At 38.3% G+C, this 16,072-nt stretch overlaps 1 protein-coding gene across 2 annotated transcripts; it reads right to left on the minus strand.

The window, feature by feature from the left end:
- Nucleotides 1-1,462: 1,462 nt before the first annotated feature.
- LOC104758078 (filament-like plant protein 6) lies at nt 1,463-6,407 on the minus strand. 2 transcript variants are annotated; one of them, XM_019239699.2, is made up of 6 exons: nt 5,884-6,407; nt 5,326-5,433; nt 4,911-5,235; nt 2,571-4,836; nt 2,420-2,474; nt 1,463-2,093 (listed from the first exon to the last, which is right to left on the minus strand). In XM_019239699.2, exons 2-6 carry the CDS (start codon nt 5,425-5,427, stop codon nt 1,689-1,691), a joined length of 3,153 nt encoding a protein of 1,050 aa, XP_019095244.2. In that variant the 5' UTR covers nt 5,428-5,433; nt 5,884-6,407; the 3' UTR covers nt 1,463-1,688. The 2 variants fall into 2 exon arrangements, with proteins under 2 accessions (XP_019095244.2, XP_010479192.2); XM_010480890.3 differs by having other exon boundaries at nt 2,420-2,480.
- Nucleotides 6,408-16,072: the final 9,665 nt, after the last annotated feature.

A 16,072-nucleotide genomic window follows, 5' to 3' on the forward strand; every position in this document is an offset into this window, starting at 1 on the left:
AAACCTTAAAACTAACTTTCACTTTTGTACCGCCTTAAATATAACTGTATAATAATATCCGTCAACGCAAAATAGTTGAAATATGTTGGTTTAATTTAGATTTTGCTTAGTTTCTAATGGTAGTCTTTTTTAATAATTAATCTGTATCATCTCTATGATCTAAATTTTTGCTGGCAATAATTTCAACAATGTGTCAACCGCAACTTAGTTTGATAAATTTATGGGGTTAGAAAAAATGCTGTCAGACCTTCCAATTCTGGTTTTGAATGGCTAGCTAACAGTCGTAAAAAAACAAAAAAAAAAAGAGCCATAGTGTGTATTTATTTTACATATCACCTCAACAAACTCTGTATTATATTTTAAATTTAAGAAGTTGTCTCTATTTTTAACTATAATAAATATAGGAAATCTGTATTTGATGCTAATAAATAGATTTCATTAGAGGATCATACTATTTGTTATCGAAAAAATAGGAAAATTTTCGATCTTGACTAAGATAATAATTAATGATGATCTGATTGGTGCAATCAGATTTTTTCCTGAATTTAAACCGATCCGACAATTAGGATGACACAAAAATGTACTAAAAAATGTTATGATAGATTTTTTCAGGTATCAAACCAGATTCCATTAGTAGATTCATACATTCAAATGTCCATTAAAGTTTCCAAACCAGGATTCTCTTAAACATGAACCAAACTTTTAATATATTTTCTTTTAGGATCAGTTGACTGAGAAAATATCAGTGTTATCTGAAACTCAAAATTGTAACGATAATGTCAGATGATGTTGAAATCACTTTTGCAATTGAATAATATTGAATAAGTGACCGAGAATAAGTTAAAGGACAGCTGGAAGCAATTGCTAATACTTTTTGTTTTTGTTTTGCAAATTATTTAAGTTCACAATTTTACGTTAATTTTTTTTTTTTTTTTGCATATGACAATTTTAATTTCGAAAAGGTACCCAAATGACTTTATATGAATTTGTTGTGTTGATTTAATAGAATTTATACAAGGCAGTATCATTCGATATGTTCTTCTAAATAATACAAGGCAATCTTAATCAAAATCAGGTATTATGTTCTTGCGTATTTTTTGTACATATCAAAAAGTTCAAACAAAGCCATATGCAAAAAAAAAAAAAGAAAAAACACCTATACCTATAGTATTTTTACATTAGAACGGTGAGGTCTAAAATTATTTTAAATGATATCAAAAGCAACAAAAACAAAAAAGTGAGACGAATAAAATAAACTTTCTTGTAAGACTTAATAACTATGTTCTTATTATGTGTGTGAATAAGAAAAACAAAACACAAACTTTCTCTCATGCTAGCACGTATAAAATAATGTCACAATGGTTAGTTTCATCCATTTAGCTTTATTATACTATTTTAATGTCATTTTGTATTTTGGCTAACACTAAAAGACTGACAATAAGATTAATTTCATAGGTCTTGATTTGCATAAGTGAAATGTGGGTAATTGATTAATATGTTAAGTTTATGCAATATTACATTCTTAGTTGATTCAATAACAAACTATCAATTTTAAAATGCACATGTCGTTTGATAAGGAAGTAAGTAACAAAAAGATCCCACACGAAAATATTCTCCAAGTATTTTGAACACTTCATCATGTACACATTCACACAGCTTCTTCTTCCATCTTTTATTTTTAAAAAGGCTTAATATCCTGATTTGGAGGAGAAAAACCTGCTGATTCCTCTGGAGGCTTTCTCTGGGGTTGGATTGCCAGATGAACCTGACCTTGAGAGCCTTGAACCAACTCGTGATGGCGATGTCACTGTATCGCTAGTCTCTGAATCAGAAGGGCATTTTGGTGACTCCATATATCTAGGAACCTCGTTAATGTAAGTCTCAGCTGAATCTCCTTCATCTACTGTGGTGTAGTTCTTGGGGACCGAGGTAGTGGTGGTGCCTAGTTCCTCCTCAGAATAGGACTCATTTTGTCTTTGTGGTGACCTCAATTGTTCAGGTTGTGGCCGAAATGATTTCAGTTGCTTCCCCAACACAAATATGGTTTCTTGACACTCCGCTAACTTCTCTGCTGCTGCCGATAGCTCTCTCTCCTGTATCATATTTTCATGTTAGTTTGTTTTTGTTTCAGAGTCCTAAGGATTCAGGAATCAATGCATGCAGAGTCTATATATGTGCATGCTTGTGTTTATTTTTGTTTTTGTGATTAGATATGTACATACACCTAAACTGATTGCATGTAGTATGGTGACCAATGAGCATTGAATAAGAATATGACACAATGAGCAATGAGCTTCGTTGCAAATTCACTTGGACAAAATGAAATGCAGAAAATAGCCAAGTCTATAAAGCTGAAATATTAGAAGCAAACCATGGTTGCCATTGAATAAGAGTCTGAGAAGCGTTGCTAAAACATTACCTGTTTACCCTTTATATCAGCTTCTTCGTCATCCTCAGCAACCAAAGAAGTGTGTCTGTTGCTGAGAAAAAGTGAAAATATAGACATGTAAAAAGCAGTAGGTAACCAGGCTGATCTTTCATATTCAGGTAAAGCTGATACTACTACTCACCTTTGAATATGTTCTTCGAGTTCATGGCACCTGACAATGGCTTCTTGGTGGTTTCTCTTTTCATCCTCAAGCTCGTTCTCCAACTTCCGTATTTTCTCCTTAAGCTGATTCACATCGATCTCTAAATCAGCTGCACGTGATTCAAGAGATCTATATGACTCAGTCATACATCTGAGTTGCGTATCTGCCAGGTTGTTTGACCTCTGAGCAGAATCACACTGTGATCTAGTGTCAGCTAACAGCTGCTCAGATTCTTGTAACTGAAACTTCAACTCCTCAATATCCATTGCCATCTTTTCTTTTTCTGATTTCAGCTCTTCTATTTCCTGTAATTTGGAGTCTGTCTCATACCCCAAAACTCTGTTTTCATCGCATGGTACCCCTGGCTCGTTGTGAACACATCCATTTTGATATATTTCTTGAGATGAATCTTTATCAACAACCTTGCTTTCCGGTAATGCAACTATGTCTATGCAATCTGGACTCAGCGTTTCAACCTCAGAGGAAGCAAGACCCCTAAAATTTACCTTTAGCTCCATAGCCTCGTTTAAGACATTAGCAAGATTCGAAACAAAATCGTCCAAAGTTTTGTCACCGCTTAAAACATGGTTAAACGTGACGGAGAAGCCCTCGATCAGTTCAACAAAATCATTTCCTTCAATGGCTGTGTCCTGATGACCTGCCCTGACCTCATTTCTAAGCAACAAAACAAAATCATGAATCCGAGACACTGCAATTTTCAAATCTTGGTGAATAATACTCTGCAGCTTTTGTTCAGCCAAATGACAATCTTCAACCAGATTTTGTTCTGGACATAAATCTGACACTTCTTCAGGATGAACCTGCACCTCAGAAGGCTTTTCCTGGTCCATACAAGCATTCACATCTTGCAAAATGCAATTTATATCCGCAACTATCTTTTGGAGGTCAGCATCAGTAGATACAGATTCAATAACCTTTGATAATCTCGATCTAAATTCCATCACTGCCGCTGGACTACCTCTATCGGACTCCTCAAGTTCGGTATGAGCGTCAAGAGTCACCTGTTCTGGCTTTTGATCAACTGAACAATCCTTGGAATCCATACTACCATTACTGCTAGGTTGATTTGGCAAACAAGCTAATTTCTCCATTTCAAGAAAATCATCCATAAGCTCTACATGACTACTAACACTTTCAACCCTCTCCAAAGCTGCAATCTCCTTCTTGGTCTGTTGTGGTGGATTTGTTGACAGAGATCCACTGCAGCTACCAGAATCATCATTCCCATCTTCAGAAACAGAGATTGAGCTTGATGGATTGCTCGTATTCAGATTTGGACACACTTCAAGTGAGGACTTCTGAGAGTTATTTTGCTGCAGTTGAGCTTCTAAACTCTGAAGCTTACTAGTGCTCTGAGCGCAAAGATCCCGTGACTCCAACAACTCACTGTTCCGCTTTGCCAATGCTTCTTTCAGCATCTTCGTCTCTTCTTCCATCGCAACTAAACGTTCTGTTAGAAATTCATTTTCCTTTTGGAATTTCTGTAAACTATCGAGAGAAAATTCAGACCCTGTTGATGAGTATCCCCCCGGCGACTTGCACGGACTAGAGACCTTGACTGGAGACCTCTTTTGCCTGGCATCACCACTATCCCTGCCTAAGTTCTCAACCTCAAGCTTCATTTGAGCAAGTGCAGCGGGGCCTGGCAACTTCTTTCTCACAAGACTTCTCAGTCTCTGGCATTCTCCTTCCAACTTTGCTATTTTCTTTACCCCTTCCAAGTGTTGCTTGTTGGCAGATTCTGCAGATCTAATACACATGTTCTTTTCTTCATTACGTATCTCCAGCTCTTTAGAAACTACATGAACTTCATACTTGAGAGATTTTATTTCTCTTTCACACATTTCTAGATTGCTCTTCAGGGTCTCGATTTCAGCATCAGCTCGTGACTTCTCCTCACTGATTTTGACTAGCATGTTGGACCGCTCCTGTAAAGTTCTCGATAAGGCATCACTATCCGCAGCAGACCTTAGCAGCTCCTGTTCATAGTCACACATCCTCTTTTCAAACTCCATGGTTATTTTTTCAATTTGCTTGGTCTTGCCTAAAGCAACATCATGCAGTTTCACTTCATGGTCTTTCTTCAAGTTCCGTATCTGTCTCATACACTCTTTCAACGCACCATCTAAATGTGCTGCACGGTCTTCAGCTGTAAGTTTTGAGAGAGTAACAGTCTCCAAGGTATTTTTCAATGTCAAAGCTTCCGCATCAGCTTTTTCCCAACCTGAAGCAACAACAACAAGCTATAAAACTTTACTCTACATTGCAACATATAAACATTCACAGTTAGTAATATACCTGAGACAGCATCTTCAGCAACCTTGGAGTGTTGCTTCACTAAGGCCTCCTTTGTAGTTATTTCCTCATTAGCAGCAGAAAGCTTTTCATTCAAGTCCTCGACATCTTCATTCAGTCTCTGCACCTGTTCTTCATACTCATGAACCTTCTCATCATACGCATCAATCTGTTCTTCGAAATCCTTAACCCGCTCCTCATAAGTCTCAACTTGTTTCTCATAAGATTTAATCTGAACATCGTATGTCTTTACTTGTTCTTCCAAACCAGTGAAATGTGTATACTGCTCCACAGAAATCTGAACATACTTTGGCTTCTTAACTGATTCCTGTTCCCAAAAACAAACAAAACCAAAACAATTCAGTGTAAGCTGCATCAAATTTGAGTAAGCTTAACTCACAACAAGCAAATCACATACCTTTTCAATCTGAGAATGAGAAGCATCAGCTGAAGCAGAATCAATCACTAAGATTGATTTATCAGACCCCTTTTTCTTCCACGGCCAGCTTCGTCGGTCCATTGCAGTCTATAAGTTTATTCACAATAAAGAGTGTTAAAAACATTGCCATTAACAAAGAGGAATAAAAAAGAGTGAATTGATTCGGATTGAAGCGAATCAGATCGGGTAAATCTGAAAATGATTGTTAAGTGAGATTTAATAAGAAGAAGGTGAAAGAGACAAAGTAACATGATGAAATTGTTATTTTTTTTTTTTTTGCAGAATGAGGAAAAAAAGATAAGGTAATCTGAGAAGGCTGCATCGTTCTAAAAAGTAGGTTACTAAATTAGGAAAAACAATAAGGTAAAGTGAACTTGCCGACACACTAAATCGAAGACAAAATAGAAAAAAAATAGTAATTAACTCTACAAAACTTCAGTAACCACTGTAATCGAGTTTTGAAATTAAGTCAAGAACACACACAAATCACAGAGACGACACCATGAAAGAACAGAACAAGAGAATAAAAAAGCTTACATCGGAGAAATGTAGCTTGTGGAAACGAAATCTGGAAGTGAAAACGAAGCTTTTCTTAGTTGTTTTCGTAAGTTTAGAAGTGTTTGGACATGCGATTGTTGTCGGTAATGGAGATCTGGAATCGAGTTTTACTATTACTTAAGAAGGTGTTTGGATTTGGATTGTTGGTGTAATCGGAACCCTACGGTTTGGTTTCACGGTGGCGGTATAGTGAGAAAAAAAGAAAAAGGCAATGAGGTCAGTGGTGGCTGAGCTGAGAAAGAAAAGGGAAAAATGGTGTTTTATTTGTTTAACGAGAGAGAGAGAGAGAGAGAGAGAGAGAGAGAGAGAGAGACAGTCTCTTCGTTAAATGTGTCAAAATTTTAAAGAACGTTGCTGCAGCATAAAGCTCCAAAAGAAAAGCATCTTCTTTCCTTCTTCTTTCTTCTCTTCTTCTTATTTATTTTTTTAAATGTCAATAATAAAGCATTTTTCTTCATTTTGCTTTTAAATATAGAGGAAAAATAAATATAATAAATTGATATAAATAAAAAATTTGTTTATCTGGTAATAATAAATAATAACTATGACAATAAAGGACCCATAGCTCTACCTAACACATTCAACTCCAAAAGAAAAAAAAAAGTCTTTGGCATTTGGTTAACTGACTACTATACCAATACCATTACCATTTGGCACTTATGTAATTAGAAGAACAGACTTATCAGGTCTAACATGTGTTGGAAGATTTGCTGAATTTTAGCTGAAAACAAGAAGAAAAGTAACGTAATCCTGAGTCTTTTTTTTTTTTTGCTAAAGGCTTTGGTTAAGTTTTGTTGAGTTAAAAAAAGACAGAATTATTATTAGTGGGATAAATAAGTTTTGTGAAATAATTGTTGAAACAAATAATTATTTTTTGTTAACTTTTTTATATTTGTAAAACTATATGTGGGTTATTCGGATAGTTTATCCCACATACTTTGACAAATTATCCGTATCCATAAAATTTCCCCACCCAAACAAAGTAATTTTTCCAGTATAATGAATATAGTACGAGATGTGAAGGACACAAAATTTGTTTCGGATTGACAGCCTACTTTTTATGATACATAATAATTACATATATTTGACAAAGTTAATCTGGGAAATTTTCTTAATATTTTCATATGGAACACATAATTTTAGTAGTCGGCACATTCTATCGTTGATGTTAATTTAGTTTTTTTTTTTTTAACAAAGTGATGTTAATTTAGTTACTTTACGATATTAATCTATTAACTAGTTATTTTAGTTCCTACCAAAAAAAACTAGTTATTTTAGTTTTTTTTTTCTTGGATTCACAGTTTTCAACTAGCTAGACAAAATTTTACTACATCAATTTGTCATCCCACATTATTGATTTATTGTCATCTATACCCTAGGCAATTTACAAGAAATAACTAACCATCATTAAATTTCGCTGCACTATTTTTACAGCTAAATTCAATCGTTACGATTAATTACCTTTAGTATGAGAGATATTTAGTCCAAATATATTCTGTAATAGTTTGACTTGGCATCAACAGGGATTTAAGCTATTCGGATTCTTATAATTATGTGTTTTCATGGATCGTATGAATTTTAATTGGAATGCAAGAGTGACATTAAGGATTTACTCGGGATGCTCCTCCAACACTCGAAAGCCCAAATAAAAACTATTACACAGGACGAAGATATACATTTTTTATTTGTCTCAACACCAAAAGTTCAAAGACATTTAATTTGGAAGACCAATATTAAGTGGAGTCTCCGAATAGACAAATTTTTTGTTCCAGTGCCAAGTTGACGATTGTTGGAATATAAAATTATAAACAGTTCCTCTGTACGTTCAAGAATATGTGAAAACAAGATCAATACCATGCATTTTACGGGTTAAAAGAATAGTCAATGGTGTGGCCTATCAGTTCTATACACAAAGACAAAGCTATAATAAACTCTCTCATTTGAAAAAAAAAAAAAAACTCTCTCATTTGGTAGTTTGTTCAAAAAAAAACAAAAAACTCTCATTTGGTAGATGAGAAGTATTTTAGAACTTAGAATGGATTGCTCGAGAGTGTTTAAAATAAAATAACAAAACAGCAACACCAAAAAAAAAAATTGTTAGCCTCGTTAATTTTATGGGTTCAACTTTAAAATCAACTGAAAATTAGTCAATTGGTCCACATCATTTATGCATTACTCTATAGGTTCCACATCTCTGATATAACATTCGTATCCCTCGAAACAATGATTTTTTTGCTCCCACTTTAAACTAAACCTCACTATATAATGACTAGGAATAAATCTTATTTAAGTTAACAATTTTGGCTTTAACACTATATTAAATTTCATAATTTTCTTTAATTAGTTCAAAACTAATTGATAATAAATATATTGGACCATGTCATAATCCCATTACTTCAGATCCCATTACATTCCACTTCAATGTAGTGTTCTTAACATTTTCTATCTCCTCAATTGTTTTTATAGATGTTTTGTTTCATCTACAAAAAAGAGATTAGTTTAGGCTTTGAATGGTTGTTATAGGCCAAGCGGATTGAACAGTTAGTTCATGGAACCATTCTATATTTAAGGAGAACAACAGCAAGCCAAAAACTTGTTTTTTTATGTAAAAGCAGTTCGTAACTTGTCTGGAACGGATTTCTTCTATTTTTGTTGATCCTCTCTGCTACAAATATTATAACATATGAATAGTAAATAAAAAACAGTACCAAGCAGATATTTCCACCTCAACCACTATAACTATTTAAACTTAAAATCTATATATTGTTTTCTTCGTAGTAAAGTAGATCATTGGCTATTATATTAAGAGATGTTAGTTTAGCTTTTGTAGGACCTGACCTTTAGAGTGGTTAGTTGCACGAATCTGTAATTAAGTTTCCAAATAAACGTTCATATATAATTATCCTTCAGTTTCAGTACGATTCAAGTTATAATATTTTCTGGATAACCAAAACGTTATTGTTATGTTGTCTCATATGTTAAGAATTTTAAAGAAATTTTATTGTATTTGTCGTTAAGAGAATGAATTACGAAAGAATCTTCTTACGTGTAGTGTAGCTATGAAAAGGTTTCGAGTATTTATTTTTGTTTATATATATAGAGCCGTTACGTATGAGTGGAACCTTTAATTTGTACTTTCTTAATTTTTCATTACACGATTTATATATTCTTTTTTTTGGTCAAAGCACTTGCATTCATTTACTCATAAAAGGTAAAGTTCATACAAGCATAACTTTAAGAAATAGAAAGAAAAGGCATTCCCCAATGCCATAACACAAATAAAATATAACAAAGATAGGATTAATCGACAATAAATTCTTGAGAGTTTTGAGTTAAGATCTTGGAAAGGGCTTGGTACATGTGAGATCAAGATTGTCGACAAACTCTTCCATGAACAATTCAGTGGATGAGAGGTAGCCACTGTCAATAGACAAGATGGCGTTAGTGAAGACGTTAAAACTGAACTTCCCACCGGTTTGAGAAGGTCTACACAAAGTAGAAGCTTGACAAGGTTTCGAGAAAGGGTTGGGATGCTCTGAAGCTTAAAACTGTTTGGTGATTTTGTCGGATGGTGTGAAGTGACCTTGGACAAACCAAGGCCATAACCATAACCCCGATAACTTGGATTCATGATCCAATAACCATAGACAATCAAGCAAAAGGGTTCAAAGATCGGGGCTAAAAGGGGTACTACTACCAGAATTCGTAAGGATATCAAGTGACAGCAAAGCAACAATGGTGAATTTCTACTCAGATGCCAATCATAGAGTTCGTAATCTTAACCACACCATTGGCTAGAGATTGATGTCAACAAGAGATATAAGTGAACATACCTGGAGTTGGATAGCTTTATAGTTGGAGCCATCAAAATAAATGCTCTTTCCCGAAAAAAGATAGATTGGACATGGTGAGGCTCAGTGAACACAGGATATGAGATCAGGGGATTGAGGAGATGTCGGTAACCACCGCTCCATAGAGGCGAGGTCATAATGCCGTCCTTCCTCTCCCCATAGATTTGGTCTGATACCAGAGGCAAGTTTCCCAAAAGCCTAAAGCTTGGATAAAGAGTGATTGTCGGGGAAGTGTTTTGAACCAGGGATTGGAATTGGTCTTCACAGACCCAACTCATAACTATCGAGATACAAAGTAGGCAGCTTCTGCCTTTACAATTGAAACGAGGGAGCAATGAGACAGGCCTAAGAAAGGATTCAAAAAGTTTAAACCTGGACTTTTTAGTTGTGGGCTTGATTTGTTGAAACATTAATGGGCCGTTAAAAGATACAAGGCCCACCAGCAGAAAATCGCTTTCCTTGATGGTTAACCTAGTTGGCGTGAGCGTGCGACAACGGTTGTCCGGAGACGATGGATAGATTTGCAACAGTGGGGACAGCTCTGGTGGACAAGGCTTCAGCAAGAGCAAGTCGGAGGATAGATCAGTAGTTGGGACAGGGGACCACAAAAACCGTCCGTACTTGGAGGGATTAAGGCTTCGCCTGAAAAAAGAGACGCCGTGTGCCATCGACATCTCCACTGGGTGGGAAGAAGTAGATGTTCCAAGGAGGTCGTCTACTAAACTCGGTACCGCAGAAGCTTTTCCAGGGTGAAACAGGCATCCAGATCTGGAGTTATTCATGGTGGCTTTTTGTGGAACATTTATGCCGGCTGAAGTTGTAACGGCCCGCGAACCAAAACTATGCGTTTTGGGGGTGGGTGTCGATCGACACCCATGGTGGTGTCGGTCGACACCAAGGTTTTCTGGTTCGACCAGATTGAGTTTTTGATCATTTTGGTTCGGTTTGGTTCTAGTAAACCATATAACCGGACTATTTAAGTTGGGAAACGACCTAGGGTCGTGATTCTATTTGTTTTGTCGCCGCTGAAACAGAGAGTAAGAGGAGAGAACTTTGTTCTTGAGGTTTTGTGAGATTTCAAGGCCTTTTGGGTGAGATCTTGTTGTGGGAGAGAAGATTCAGGGCTAGGAACGTGGTGAGAAGGTTTCTATGGTGGTAGCTTCATCTTTTGGGCTTAGATCTCATTGTTTGGCTAAGATGAGTGCATGAACATGGCTTATCTAAGCTAAGATCTCTGTTTCCGTGATATTGTGTGTTGTTTGGTTGTTTCTGTTGGTTGTTTGTGAGTTTTTCATAGCTCCTGAGGCTTGGATTCGTTCCTAGGATAGTGTGGGACGAAAAGGAGAAGTTTGGAGGCGAGTTTCAGAGCTTCTGTTCGAAGGAAATCACTGCTCGGCAGTGGTGTCGGTCGACACCAACACGAGGACGGCTTGGGAACTTAGGGAGTGTCGGTCGACACCATGTGGAGGTGTCAGTCGACACTGTTAGGGTTTCAGGAGTGTCAAGAAGGTGTCAGTCGACACCCAAGTGGTGTCAGTCGACACCAAATATTCAGTAACCAAATTGTATCGGTCGATTGTGCATGTTCCTGGTTGTTTTATTGTTGTTGTTTGTGGCATGAGAGATCTTATTGCTTGTGTGTATAGCCCAGTAGATGGGAGGATTGCCTCACTGAGTGTTTATCAAATACTCATGCATCTCAATTTGTGTTTGTGGTGCAGGTAAAGAGAAAGTGTGATCGTGGAATCAAGGCAATGAAGAGGAGGATGTTCTTGGGACTCGATTGGTTGTTGTCTGGCATTGCTAGGTTGCTAGAGTTGAGTCATTAGAACCTTGTTAGGATTGCTAGTTCTATGTTTCCCTGATGTTTGGTTATTAGAATTGATATACTTATAATACTGGTTTATTATTGGATTTTTATTGGATATTGGTATTGGTTATTTCCGTTGTTGGTTGTGATTGTGGTTAGGTGGCTAGTGGGTATGGGACCACTAGTTATAGTTTATTTACTATTATTATTGGTTATTATTTACTATTATTATTATTATTATTATTTATTATTATTTACTATTATTATCATTATTTATTATTTAAAAAAACGGGTCAGGTCGTTTCAGTTTGGTATCAGAGCCCTTACGGTTCTAGGTTTGGGTTCACTAGGTTTCTATTGTGATGTTTGGGATTGCATGTCTTGATTGATTATGTGAGTTAGTCAATTGTGTGTGGCATGTAGTCCTAGAACATCCTCTTCGAGTCTACAGTGTGATTCCACGGTGAGTTTATGTGTTTGTGGTTTTGTGTTATGTTAAGATTGCTTGTTAGCCTCTGTTCTTGGAAGTGCAGTGGTTAAAGGTGTTTGAGTTGTTGGTCGTGGAAGTGGGCGTTGTCGTGGTCGTGGTCGGGCGAGTTCCCAAGGCCATCGAGTGTGTGGTCCAGAGTTCCACGAGGAGGTATGTCAGAGGGTCGCAAGCGTATCAGGAGGGACCAGAGGGGCTTTCAGCCGGTGAGCGTGCCGGATGTGCTGGGGACCCAGGTGTGGGGTTGCAGCGGGTGAAGCCCATGGTCGAGATTATCGCTTGGCGGATCTGTTGACGTGCTGTTGGAGGGATTACCATGAGGGGTACCAGTGCAGGCTCCAGTTGTACCGCATGTGGCGGGGTGCAGCCGAGGGCTGCGGATGTTGAGGACTATCCATCTTTTGTTAGGAGGATGGAGCAGTTGTAGATGACCAGTACGAGATTCTTCTTGAGAGGTATCGAGCCTAGAGGGACAATTAGGTGGTCACATGCAGTTGGATTATATACTTCTCCGTTTGGTGGGTAATCTAGGTTGATATGAGAAGTTGAGTGGGCAGGTGTAACATTGCAATGTTATACTCAGACCACAGGAGGTACTTTTGGTCGGGAGATGTTTATAGTCGTTAAGGTTTGTTGCTCTTGAGGGGATGGTGATTCTCCTGAATACCGATAGCTCGAGGGGCTGGGGGCTCCGAGAGTGGCAGAGGGGATGATTTTCTCCTGAAAGGATGAGTAGTTCCCCTGATACCGAGATCTTGAGGATTGTGGTCCAAGAGTGAGACGGTATAACTCGAAGGCGCTTGTAACGCCCCCGAACTGGTCCTATGCCCCGGACAAGAGCACCAATGGCCCGCGGAACGCAACGTATGGGGACCGCACCCTGGTGGCCCGGTCGAGGGACGAAAGCTGCAGCTTCCTGACCAGTCCTCCTAGACGCGACTCCGCCCGCGGCCGAGGTTCACTTAGGCTTTGCAACCCTCGCGGTTCTGGCGCGTTGTGTTGGCCCGGACAAGGCCAATGTATCAAATGCAACTTGCCATGTTTCCCCCAAAAACCGAATTATATTACTTAATAAAATATTACATTGAAAATAAGTTATCAAGGAATATACATAATAGTCGGATACTTCCGTAGAATACATTTTAGGAAAATATAGGATTTTACAAAAACACAAGAAAACAATCATATCCGGTACCCTAAGTTCGCTCCAGCTCTAACTCTCCCTAAACTTCCTGCAAGACAAAATATTATTATGAGTAATCTAAGATTACTCAGTGAGCCTGGGTACCCCTTTCCTAAACATGCTTCTAATTTTTCCCACCCCGACGACCCCAAGAAGGAAGGAAATAAGCAAGGCAAGCAATCAAAGCTACGCAACAGAAACGATAGCGGAAGCAAATAATAAACAAGCAAGCAAAGATGGTTAGTTCAAGCAAGACTCGACTTGGACTCGATAACCTAGACTCTTTACTCCTACACGGTGGACAAGACGACTAGAATGGAACAAGGATAACTTGAATATTCTAGACTCTTTCACCTAAACAACAGAAAGACGACTAGAATAATTAAGGATTACTCAACTACCCTAGACTCTTTCACCTATGGGCCTTCGATAATCTGTTTCACTCCTCACCTCTGTCCATGCGGAAACCACAAGGCATCCTGCATGAACCATCCAATGCTACGACGTCAAGTAGTTGTCGCTCTAGTAGCTAGCTAGACGCCGACATTGTCCCGCGTAAGTAGTCGTTGAGAACTTGCCACGAGACAATAAACAATAGGAGGAACAGAAGATCGACTACTCTATCCTAGATACGACTCGAGAAAAATAACAAATGTAATTCAAGAGACTAGCGAAAATAAGTACTAAACTTCTAAGAGTAAAAATGCAAAGAATTTAGTACTAAACAACCAATTCAAGCAAGATAAATCAAGCAAAACAAGCAAGAAGAATCAAGCAAGAAACACACAACAATCAACAGAAATCAAGAATAAAAATTCAAGCAATCCTAGATTGTTCTACATGCAGGCAACCAATTTAATCCGATTTTTAAGCAAGAAATATTGCAAATAAAAATCTACTCATTTAACTACGCATGCAAGTCCATTGTCCAAATTTTAAGCAAGACAAATTGCTAAAAATGCATCAAATTCATCATGAAAATATGCGGTTCAATTTTCATCAATTTCTCAACATGCATGATGATTCCTAGCATAATTCTATGTGATTAAACATGAATTCTAGCATGAATCCTACCAATTAAATGCATGCAACATTTAACTGATCCTAACATGATCCTAGTCTAAATGCAGCACACAATGGGTACGTACATGGTCCATAGGAGCCATGCAGCACCCCACACAATACTACCACAGAACTCACCACAGGACTCGCGAAGAGTCAGCAGATTGTTGACCGGACTTCACGGCACCACGGATCAGACAACACCTTCTCCGCGTCAAGCTGCGTCCAACAACGTCCACGTATTGCGTCTCTCCTCGACCCCGAACGGCATCCCGACCGTGCTTTGCTCTGGTCTCTTTCTCTCTCGACGACGAGATAGCAAAACTTAGAAAATTTTTAGTTTTCTTTGAGTTTTGGGTGAATGTCAAAAATGAGAAAGGGTGAGCTCCCTTTTATAGTGGTTTTTGGGCAGCGCATTCCCCCAATGCATGTCAAACACACGGTTAGCTTCTCCTCCACTCATTTTGGCGACTTGGTGAGCAAGCTAAGAGATTCTCTTCTTCTTCTTGCATGTGTGCGGATTGGTTGATGGAGAAAGGAGAATCTCCATTTTGTCTCCCACATTTGTGCATGAATTCCTATTGGCCATCTTCTTAAGACATAATGATTATGTCTCATTTTTGTGTCAACAACACAATGATTATTCCTCACAATTGCATGAATGCCCATTGGTTGATTTTGTGAGAAAAATCTTCTTGAATCGCTAGACAATCGCTTCTTAATTTCTGGACCGCTGTCTGGTCGGTACATCATTTTCGCGTAAAACTGCGTTTGCCGTACGCCTCGTCCATTACGTCTGAACGTCCTTCGTCCTGTCTGTGCGTTCTCCTTCCGTATCACATCTCTATCGTCAGTACCGCATGCACTCATTTACCCGTCCTTATTTCGTCATGCGTCCATCCTTCCCGTCTGTACTCGGTCCGTATCGTCTTTGTCTGATTACGTCCGGCCTGTGCGTACCATCTCTGTCCGCGTACGTCCAATGTGACTGTACCGTCTCGGTCCCTGTACGTCCGTCTGTACGACCTCCGAACATGTACGTCCGTCCATCCTGTACCTGTATGTGTATGTCCATTCGTACCGTCTCCGTCCGCGTACGTCCGTCCTGACCGTGTCTTGGCCTTTTTGAGGTTTTTGACTTGGCCATTCTTCTTCTTCGACTTCTCTTTTGGACTAAGCCTCTCGAACACCGGCCATTGGCTATCTTCCGATTTGCTGGTTTTTTCCCTCGGACTTCCTTCGGTCGTTCTTCTTATTTTCCTCTTCTCCTTCTTATTAATTCTCCCCCCTTATTAGAATTTGTCCTCGAATTCTGAATTCTCCTCCTCCTTTCGATATGGTGCTGATGCCTCTTGTCATCTGCGTCTTCATCTTACTATCACCGTTACCACCGATATTTTGCTACTGCGCTGTGGTGATCATGGATAATTTGAACTTCCTCTCCTTTCCTTGTTTTGAGAATCTCCTCGATTTGTTCCTTCTCTTTCTTCAGCTTTTCTTGACTTCTCTTCTTATCATATGACTCGGTTTACTCCAACGTCTTGATAGGTTTAACTTACGGTGTCATACCTTCCGAATCTTGGCTCCACACTCCATAAAGCTTACTTCTTCAACCTTCTTCGATTTCGTACTTCATACGACTTAACATCTTTGGCCTTCTTAATTTCATACTCCATATGTCTTCTCCGACTCCTTAAACTTCATACTCCATAAGTCTTAACTTCTCCGACTCCTTTATCTTTGAACTCTATAGGACTTAACTTTTCCGACTCCTT

Source organism: Camelina sativa, chromosome 14 (assembly GCF_030686135.1).
Source record: "Camelina sativa cultivar CO46 ecotype springtype chromosome 14, ASM3068613v1".
Lineage (NCBI taxonomy): Eukaryota > Viridiplantae > Streptophyta > Magnoliopsida > Brassicales > Brassicaceae > Camelina > Camelina sativa.

What these genes read in the sequence shown, in the direction of transcription:
- LOC104758078 (XM_010480890.3), bottom strand. Translation starts at nt 5,427, where the DNA reads ATGGACCGACGAAGCTGGCCGTGGAAGAAAAAGGGGTCTGATAAATCA. An exon ending in CTCGAAGAACATATTCAAAG is followed by an intron (nt 2,481 to 2,570) that starts GTGAGTAGTAGT and finishes ACTTTTTCTCAG; the next exon opens with CAACAGACACACTTCTTTGG. An exon ending in CTGATATAAAGGGTAAACAG is followed by an intron (nt 2,094 to 2,419) that starts GTAATGTTTTAG and finishes AATATGATACAG; the next exon opens with GAGAGAGAGCTATCGGCAGC.